General features: G+C 55.4%; 1 protein-coding gene across 1 annotated transcript; it reads right to left on the reverse strand.

Annotated features, from left to right (window-relative positions):
* Positions 1 to 2,908: 2,908 nt before the first annotated feature.
* Rpl35 (ribosomal protein L35) lies at positions 2,909 to 5,917 on the reverse strand. The gene is made up of 4 exons (XM_010613519.2): positions 5,816 to 5,917; positions 5,387 to 5,523; positions 4,247 to 4,328; positions 2,909 to 3,097 (listed from the first exon to the last, which is right to left on the reverse strand). The coding sequence occupies exons 1-4, from the start codon at positions 5,816 to 5,818 to the stop codon at positions 2,948 to 2,950; spliced, it is 372 nt and encodes a 123-aa protein (XP_010611821.1). The 5' UTR covers positions 5,819 to 5,917; the 3' UTR covers positions 2,909 to 2,947.
* Between the last annotated feature and the right edge of the window lie 3,874 nt (positions 5,918 to 9,791).

Below are 9,791 nucleotides of genomic sequence, written 5' to 3' on the forward strand. Positions count from 1 at the left end.
GCGGCAGCGGCTCCCGCGCCCCGCCCCGGTCACCATGGAGACCGCTATACACAGTGGTTCCCCCGCCCCCAGCTTCCGGAATCCAAGTCTAGCGTGGTTCCCGGTTCTGTGCATCGAGGGTTCCGGGACGCCTCTAAATTTTGGGACCGCGTTCTCTCAGAAGGGCTCAGGGCTCTGGCCCCACTCCAGACAGAGCTCTCAGGTCCTGGCTGGCTTCAGTGTTCTTAGTCTTTGGCTCTAAAGTGGACTCAGGAGGCTGGAGTAGTGACGTATCAGTTCTCTGGAAGCTGAGGCAGGAGGGTCTGGTGCTTTCCAGGCCACGAGGACTACATGGTGAATTCAAGTTCAGCCTGGACTACGTAGCGGGGCACTGTCTCCTCAGGGCTTAGAACATACTGTGAACTTGGGAGTTATGGGCTCTGGCTTGGCTCTAGAAATGGTTCCTGGGATTCTAGAGAGGGCTCAGCTCAGAGTCCAGGGTGCTAGGAGGTGTAGAGTAAGGCCCCAGATCCAGGCTCTTGGGCCTAGAGCTGAGCAGACGCCTGCGCCTCCAGCCCTGGCATCGGGTCAGCTTTGATGCTCTGCTGCCAAGTGTCCTGCCTTTTGCACCGCGGATATGGCTGCCTCACAGCCTCGGTCTGGCTGTTTGCTGTGGGATTCATTTCACAGACCCCACCTCACAGATCCCCTAGGTAGGACTGGACCAGCTGGCATGGAGACAGGACCTGATAAGGTGGATCGGGCTCCCCAGAGCTGGACCCAGATCTTTTCTTTTGTTATCGGGGATCAAACCCAGGACCTTATGCTTGCAGGGCAGGCAGCAGAACCACTGAGCTAAATCCCTGGCCTAGTTCTTTTTACAATGGTGCTAAATTTTTAGCATCCTGATCACTTTTAGGTGTATCATTCAGTGGTATTACCCACTAAAAAACCACTAATTTCCCCCCTCCCCAGCCCCATGACTATTCTATGAAGTTTTTGTTTTGAGACAAGTCTTACAGTCCAGGCGGGCCTCGAACTAGTAGCAATCCTTCTGCCTCAGCCTCCTGGCACTGTGACTAAAGGTATGATCACATCAGGCTGTTCTATGGACTTGGCCTCTCTGGGAATCTCATGTAAGTGGAGTCAAGCAGTAACTGTCTTTTGGGAACTAATTTATTTCATCTGGTATGATGTCCTCAAGGGCTATCGATGCTGTGCCTACTTTTTGGGACTGTGCTCTTGGTTCAAATTATGTCAGCTCCCTGAGACAGCTCCTCTCCTTGAAGATGAAGGTAGCAGCTCTCTCAGCAGGAGGAGATACTCCCAACGCCCAGGAGTCAGCAGACAGAGGATTAAGGAGACAAGGGAAAGAACAGCAACTGCAGGCGGGCTGGGGGGCTGTTCTGGGAGGAGGCCTGGCATCCCACTACCCAGATGGAGAAATGGGCTGGGAGATCCTGAGGGAGAGCCCCAGACCCCCAAGTCCCGCCCCTCCTCCAGACTGCAAGATCCACCCAAGTCTTAGTGAGACCAGGTGCCTGTGGGTCCTGGATGGGGGGGACCCCTGCTGTCCTAGATCACTTTCCTGACTCCACCAGTGTGTGGGTCACCAGCCCAGTGCGGACACTGTTGGCTTTAACCCTGACTTCAAGCAGCTGACAAGTGGGGGATGCTCTGGGAGGTGCAGGCACAAGCTGGCCTGGGCCACTAGGGCTGCACACCCCACACCCGAGTGCCTGGTTCAAATGCTCAGGGCTCTCCACACCCTTGGCCATGCCCACCCAGCTCCCCACAATCCCTTCCTCCGGCTTGCTCCCTGCTGTCAAGGCTGGGTCACATCACATGGCCCTGGTCCCCCACCCCTGCAGCTTGGGGCTCTCCCTGCTGGGGGCCAACGTGACTACGGAGAAGCAACTTCTTCCCTAGTGCCAACCGCAGGTGGCCAGACCCACCCCTCCTCTGGAGCCAAGTGTGGGGACAAGCACCAGGCAAGGGCTGGCCTGTTCCACACCACAGGCCACCTGTGCCACCCCACATCTGGCCACCTGCTCAGCAGGGTTCAGAGACCCTTCAGAGGGAAGAGACACGGGCCTGCGGGCTCAGAGGTACCTTTCAGGCACCTGGGCCCCATGACAAGCACACACACCTTGCAGGTCCTATGCAAGAGCCACATGACCTGGGATAAGTGTACAGCTCTCTGGCTGTCCAGCGGCGGCCACTCACACACTGACTAATCCACCAGCCTCTTCCCGGAGCTGAGTCCCAAGCTGGCCTAAAACTGGAGGGGCAGCAACATTTGACCAGGGAGGAGATAGGGTCGAACTCCACCACTCTAGCCTGCAAATGAGACACTATGGGCATTTTATATGGCCCCTCTGCAGACAACGACGCCAGGGACTCTGGCCCATACCTGTAATACCTAGCTACATGGGAGGCTGAGGCAGAAGGATGAAAAGTTAGAGCCCAGCCTAGGGAACTTAGCACATGTACACCTGCACGGGAGGGAGCAAGCTACAGGTCAGGGGCCTGGCAGGCCGCTCCCCTCCTCCCACACCCCAGCTGAACCCAGGCAGTGCCACCCTCTGGGGCCGAGGACAGAAGATGCACCAAGGGGAGGAATTGGGAGGTGGGCTGAGAGGCGCTGGGCTGTTCTGTGCAGGAGGCCCCCCTTCTTCATTTCTTTGACTGCAGACCAGGAACGTGCCTGGAGACGGTGCAGCAAGGCCCTGTGCCTCAGGGACAGGAGCTCACATTCCCAGAGGCCGACACTGTGCCCCTCACCTGGGTCTTCACCCTAGAGGGGAACCTCCTGGTGTCCAGAACAGGCAAGAAGCGGAGCCTTGACCCCAGGAGCCCCAGATGTACACCTCCCACCCTCCAGCCAGCACGCCAGGCAGCGGGGTGGAAACAGTGCAAGCACAAAGCACCTTGGTCAGGGCGAGTTTTATTGCCGCTGCCACGCTGCTTAGGCCTTGACCGCGAACTTGCGCATAGGGTAAAGTCGTTCCTTCCGCTGCTGCTTCTTGGTCTTCAGCTTCTCCTCATGCTTGTTGAGCCGGCGGCGCATGGCTCGCGTCTTCTTGGGCCGCAGGTCCAGGGGCTTGTACTTCTTGCCCTGGTACAGAGATGGGGGTGTGTGTGGGTAAATCGGGGCACTGGGGCTCGGGGCTGCAGTGCTGGTGGCAACACAGGAGAGCTGGTTTGCAGTGCAAAGACTTTCGGAGTCACTGAGCAGGGCCACCCTGTGCCACGGCCCTAAGGGCTGCTGTCTGCACTGCAAGACCAAGGGGGCTCACTGGACTCTCCCCTTTCTAGCAAGGTCCCCTCAGGGGTCCCCAGTCCAGAGGACAACTCCTTGCCCCCATGTGGCAAGTTTCTCAGAGAGATGGCCACCCAGGCCGGCACAAAGCTTGGGGCTCTGCTGCCCGGCACACAGCTACAGCCACGCTGTTCTGCGGTCACGATGGCCCCAGCAAAGCTTCAGGTCCACTCTTGAGACCACTGCCTCACAGGTGCGCAGCCAGCACAGCCTCCCCGCAGCAGCCTCCTGATGTGCCAACCTCAATGCGAATCAGAGCACTGCCAGGAAGCCGTTCTGCAGGCGCAGTCCACGCCCATCCGCTGACTTCCACTGAGAGCGAGATTATCTTGAGCAAACCAGGCAGCTGAGCCTAGGTCCCTCCAAATGCCACTCGGGACCAGCCAGTTCCTCCCAGTCCTGAGTTCAAGCCAGCTCCCAATTAAATGAGCCAGGCCCTGCTGCTGATCCCAACCATACGCTGCTAAAACTAAGGCCAGGGACAAGACCACAAGATGGCTGAACCAAGAGGTCAAATGCTCAGGGAAGTCTCCCAAGCGCAGTCATCCAGACTGTAGCACGGTGTGGAAACAAGGGCCGGCACACCACCCACTCCCCGAGCCTTGGGGTCATCTGAAACATTAGAATGAAGAGACCTGGCAGTGACACCTATGACAACTCCTGGACAGCTACTCCCAGCTCCCTGGGCCCTGGTTCTACTCTCAGCACCGCCAAAACACATGAAAAACCAGCCATTCCTCAGCAATGAGCCACTCCTCGCTCAGCTGTTAAGATACATTCAATACCGACACCGCCAGGGAGACCGCCTTTCCACCACTCCACCCAGGGCTGCAGGACAGGAGGCGCGGCCAGCAGTGCCATGAGCAGGCCCAAGAGGGACCCTGAGACCCCACATCTTTCATGACGCCCCCCGGAAAGCAGCCATGCTTTCCCAGCGCCTCTCACCTTGTAGAATTTCCTGAGGTTTTCTTTCTGCGTCTGGTTAATAACTGTGAGAACGCGGGCGATGGATTTGCGGACAACTCGGCTACAAAGCAGAGACGTCAGTGAGAACAAGGGAGACACACAGCGCTCCCTAAGGCATCACGGCTAAGAGTGACGGGGGAGCGGTACAGGGGGTCACAGGGAGCAGGCACCCCCACACTGCCGAGCTGTTCAGTGTCCCTGGAGACAGAAGTAGGGGCTGAAAAGACCCAATCCCAAGTCAAGAGCTCATCCTGGGGCCATGGAGACTGAAGCCATCTCAACCTGAAGGGGAGAGGAGAGAGGGAGGGAGGGAGCCACACCACGGTCCAGGCAACCTTCCGGCCTAAGGAGTCTCGGGAGGCAGAGACGCCCCAGCCAGCAGCAGACGAGCCATGCTGAACAGGAGCAGAGATGGGGCAGGGAGGTCACCCTGGAGAGGGCTCAGCATACTACTCTTCCGCCCCCAGAAAGAAGACCATCTGGGGGTTCAGGGAGGAGGGGAGCCCACCCGGGTCAGATTTGGCAGAAGTGGAATTCGCAACCAGGGGCGTTGCTCCAAACCGGCAGCCATCACACGTGTCCTCGGTCCTTCCCCATGTAAATTAAATTTAGGTTACAGTTCTGGAAGTGGGGCAAAGCACTCTCCTGCCACAAGGGGCAACAAAAATCAAAGCAAAGCAGCAGGTGGAAAAAGGGTCCCATTAAGCTTTGAAGGCAGCATCAAGACGGGCCTTCAAACTATAACCGCAGCACTTTGGAGACTGAGGCAGGGTTGTCTCCAGCTCAAGACCAGCCCGGGCTACAAAGGTTTCAAGACACAGTGACACCCAGTCTCAAAAAATCAATCAAACGACGGAGCTAGGCAGGGTGGCACAAGCGCGTAACTGAGGCTGAGTCAGAAGGATCGCGACAATTAGAGCGTACAGCCTGAACTATACAGTGAGTTCAGGACCGGGGGTCTGCAGGGACCCCGGTTCTCACGGGTGAGAGCAGCACACAGGTCTCTCACGTGACCCAAGGGGGCACCTCGCGCGCCCCTGAACGGGCACTTCCGGAAACCCACTTCGAAAACCCACGAACGCTCCAGAAGCACGCGTGCCCTCTTCGTAGGTCACTCACATCTTGGAGAGCTTGGAAGCCGCGCCGCCCGTCACTTTGGCAACGCGCAGCTGCGACAGCTCCACCTTCAGGTCGTCCAGCTGTTTCAGCAGCTCCTCCTTCTTCTTGCCGCGCAGGTCCCGAGCCTTAATCTTGGCCTGCAAGGGAGCAAGGTACGAGTCAGGCGCCCGACAGGCCGCCTCGCCTACTCCCACACTCCAGGCCGACCCCGGGCAGCGGGAGCCGGCGGAAGGAACACGCGCCTGGCCCGCGGCCCGAACCCGGGGGGGAGGGTAGAAGGCGGGAGGTGGGCTGAGGGGGCGCTGGGCCGTCCTGTGCGGCGTCCCGCATACCTGGCTGGCAGATGAGATCCCGGGGCTCCGTCGGCCCCTCCATCCCGGCCCCGGAGCCCTATCGCGCCCGGATGGTACCGGATTCCCCCGCACTCACCATAGCTACACCAGAAACCACCGTCGCCGCCTGCTCGAAAGGAAAGAGGAAGGGGCGGGGCTGACCGCCACAACTACTGCCGGGTGGCGACCAGCGCAACCAATAGCGCGGCGGCGGTGGATCGAGGCCCCGCCCCTTTCCCCTCTGCGGATTTGCTTGTAGTTTATACTTCCTGTGACTCTGGTGGAACTTGAACTCCGTCCCTTGTTGCTAGCGACTTTCCCGGCGTTCTGGGCTAGCTAGTGACTGATCTTTGAGTCTTGAGCGTCGCAGATGGGGAGGCTGAGGCCAGCCTGGGCGGGAGCTGGCTGGAGATGGCATAGGAAGGGCGCGAATTCTTTATTCAATCATGTATTTGTTTACTTATTCATTGGGCAAAGCTTTACAAGCTCTCAGTCTGCCACTGTGAGCTGGTGATCTGAGGGTGCGGGGAGGATGAGGAGAGGGCGTTTGCAAAGTTGAACTAACGCCGGGAGGTGGCTCACGTTTGTAGTCCTCACATTCTAGGAGGCTGAGGCAGGAGGATCGCAAGTTAGGGACCAGCCTGTGCAATCTAGGGAGACGCTGTCTCAAGAAAGGGGCTGGGTTTTAGCACCGTGTGAAGGCCTTAGGTTCACTTTCCCTGTGTGTGTGGTGGGGTGGTAACATCTTGATTTGTTCCCAAACACCCTTATTGACATCTGCTGGCTTGAGCAGCTATCTTGTGCCACCTGTATAGTTGTTGTCACTTGAATCACTTCTCAGCTTTGGCGCTTTTTCTTTGGAGGAGTGGGGTTTGAGACAGGGTTTCACTATGTAGTTAGTTCAGGCTGAATTTGAACTATGTAGGCCTCGAAATTAGGGGGATCCTCCTGCCTCAGCCTCCTGAGTGCTGGGATTTCAAGCCTGCGTATTAAGCTTGGCCTTGACACATTTTTTTGGTGGGTGGCAGGAGGCAGTACTACTGATTGTACTGGGGATTTTTGCCTGGAGATACACTTCCTATCTTAGTACTTTACTTTTTTTTCTTTTTTTTAGGCCCCGGATATTTGGCTCAGTGGTTCCACTTCCTGCCTTGCAAGTTTAAGGGCCTGAGTTCCATACCTGGTACCAAAAAAAAATTTTTTTTTTTAAATTTTGAGAAGGGTCTCTCCCTTCAATCACTAAGTTAGCAAGAGAAGCCTTCTTTTCATTTTTGACGTACTGGGGCATGAACCCGGGGCTCATACATACTAAGCAAGCTGTCTAGTGCTGATAGGCATCCCCAGCCCAGTTCTCTTTTTATTTTGTTGGGTCAGGGTTTTGCCACATTGCCCAGGCTGGCCTTGAACTTGTGATCCACTGGACTCTGCCTCCTGAGAAACTGGGACTGTGCCACCATGCCAGGCTAGACAACCCCTTTCCACATAAGCCACAAGTCAGATCATGTCACCGCTGTGCTCAGAACTTCCAGGCCTGTCCCATCTGAGTTCAGATTTTATCTTTTCCTTTTAGCAACAATCATCCCTGACATAGTATAAATGGATTTTAAATTTTTATTTTTCTGGTACTGGGGATTGAACTCAGGACCTTGCACTTTTGAGGCAGGTGGCAGCACCACTGAGCTAAATCAATTTTATTTATTTTTGATGCTGGAGACTGGACCCTGCCCTTAGCTACATCCCCAGCTTTCTCCTTTCCAATTTATTCAGACTGAGTCTTTCTAAGCACCAAGTTGTCCAAGCTGGGCTTGAATTCATGATCCTCCTGTTTCAGCCTCCCAGAGTGCTGGGATTACAGGCATGCACCACCATCTGCCTGCTATAATATGGATTTTTAAATTCTGCTCCTTGACTGGAATGGAAGTCCATGACTCTGAACTGGAATGTTATTTACCAGTTTATTTGGGGCTGTTTCTTTGTGTTTTTTAATTTTTTGAGACAGGGTCTCCTGAAACCCCACCGTGACCCTCCTGCCCTAGCCTCCAGAGAGCTGGGATTACCTGTGTGTGCTGCCAGGCCTGGTTTCAAATTCCTTCTGAGCAGGATGTTCTGGGGATATGAATTTCTGCTGTTTTGTGGCCTGCTTGAGTCACAAAGATTCCCTCCCAGGTATGGAGGCAATTGTAGGTGGGCTTTGTTTCCAGGGTGTGAGACTTTACTTGCATCAATTTACCACTATGGGAGTCTACAGCTTTTTTTTTCTTGCACTGAGTTGCACCCCCAGTCTTTTTTTTTTTTTTTTTAACCCCCAGGTACCAGGGGATTGAACTCAGGACCTTGCACATGCAAGGCAGGTATTGCCCCTGAAATCCACTCCTCACTTTTAAAAAAATTGAGACAATGCTTTGGTTTTTTTTTTTTTTTTTTGGATTTTTTTGAGACAGGGTCTCACTATGTAGTTGAGACTGACCTGGAACTCGCTGTGTGGCCCAGGCTGGTCTCGAACTCACAGTGATCCTCCTGCCTCAGCCTTCCTATTGCTGGGATTACAGGCATGCGCCACCACACCTGGCTAATGCTTTGCTAAGTAAACTGCTTGGGCTGGGTTTGAATTTGTGATTCTCCTGCCTCAGCCTACCAGCGCTGAGATTACAGGTATGTGTTACTCTACCCAGTTTAGGAGGCTGTATCTTTAACATCAAGATTGAGTTTCATCACTCTGGAAGTATTTTCTAATCTGTACACAGTTCATTGAGAAGTATGCAAAGTAATGAAATGGAGTCATGTTTCTACTATTGACTTTTACTAAAAAGACCATCAAGCTGGGCGTGGTGGTGCACACCTGTAATCCCAGCGCTCAGGAGGCTGAGGCAGGAGGATCTCTGCGAAATCCAGACCAGCCTGGGCTACATGGTGAGTTCCAGGTCTGTCTAGAACTACATAGTGAGACCCTGTCTCAACCTCCCCACCAAAAAAAAGACCATCAGACAAAAATGTAACAAAAGAGCTTTGTTATACCATCATACGAACAGACCTATTTTAGCCTAACGCTAAGGTCAATTAGCAGTTACCCCAGTTGTGCTAAACTCTGCCTTTTCCTCCCCCTCCATCAGACACTGAGAATTCTGCATCCTAAAATATGCCTGTCCAGATAGGTCTAACTTCTCAGGGTTCAGGACCTTGCTCTTGCTGCCGGCACGGTGTCCATACCGTTATGTCCTGCTCCTGGCCCCCACCTTAAGCAGGGTCCTGACCCTCAGAACGTCTTTGGCATTGGGCGTGGTGGCACAGGAATGTGATCTCAGCACTTTGAGGGGCTGGGGCAGGAGGATCACAAGCCCGTCTTGGTTTGAGTACCTGTCTAACAGGGTCACTCCTCTGCTGCTGCGAAGGCAGCCTCCCCAGTTCAGTGTGGGGCCAAGGCTCCAGGTCCCTTGTCCCTAAGGTCACTGCCGGGGCATAGCACAGGCCTTAGCACCAAAGTTTCTTTCTCTTTCTCTTTTTTTTTTCTTCGGTACTGGGGATCGAACTCAGGACCTTGCACTTGGTGAGGCAGGCGCGGCGCCTTGCGAAGGTTTCTTCAAGATGCCTGCTTGGCACTCGAGAGGCGGGTTCGGCTGCCTTCTCTTTGGGGGCCTGGTGTCCTCTCCTCCGTCTGGATAATCAGGGCCCCGGAGTCAGTGTCTGTGTCGGCGCTGGCCTCGCTGGGCCACAGGTTCCGCGGGGGTGGGGAGGAAGCCAGAGAACGAGCGGAGGCCTGCATGAGCACGACGCGTCCGCTACCAAAAAAGCGAAGACTAGGGCCCAAAAAGATCCGAGCGTGGCGAGGTTGCCGTGGAGACCGTGGCGCAGACCTCTACAGCGGCGCTCCTGGGAGTCAGTGTCTGTGTCGGCGCTGGCCTCGCTGGGCCACAGGTTCCGCGGGGGTGGGGAGGAAGCCAGAGAACGAGCGGAGGCCTGCATGAGCACGACGCGTCCGCTACCAAAAAAGCGAAGACTAGGGCCCAAAAAGATCCGAGCGTGGCGAGGTTGCCGTGGAGACCGTGGCGCAGACCTCTACAGCGGCGCTCCTGTGT

This window comes from Fukomys damarensis, unplaced genomic scaffold, assembly GCF_012274545.1.
Source record: "Fukomys damarensis isolate Sample0158 unplaced genomic scaffold, DMR_v1.0_HiC HiC_scaffold_36, whole genome shotgun sequence".
NCBI classification, from domain to species: domain Eukaryota; kingdom Metazoa; phylum Chordata; class Mammalia; order Rodentia; family Bathyergidae; genus Fukomys; species Fukomys damarensis.

What these genes read in the sequence shown, in the direction of transcription:
- Rpl35 (XM_010613519.2), bottom strand. An exon ending in GCTTCCAAGCTCTCCAAGAT is followed by an intron (nt 4,329 to 5,386) that starts GTGAGTGACCTA and finishes TCTGCTTTGTAG; the next exon opens with CCGAGTTGTCCGCAAATCCA. An exon ending in ACCTCAGGAAATTCTACAAG is followed by an intron (nt 3,098 to 4,246) that starts GTGAGAGGCGCT and finishes TCTCTGTACCAG; the next exon opens with GGCAAGAAGTACAAGCCCCT.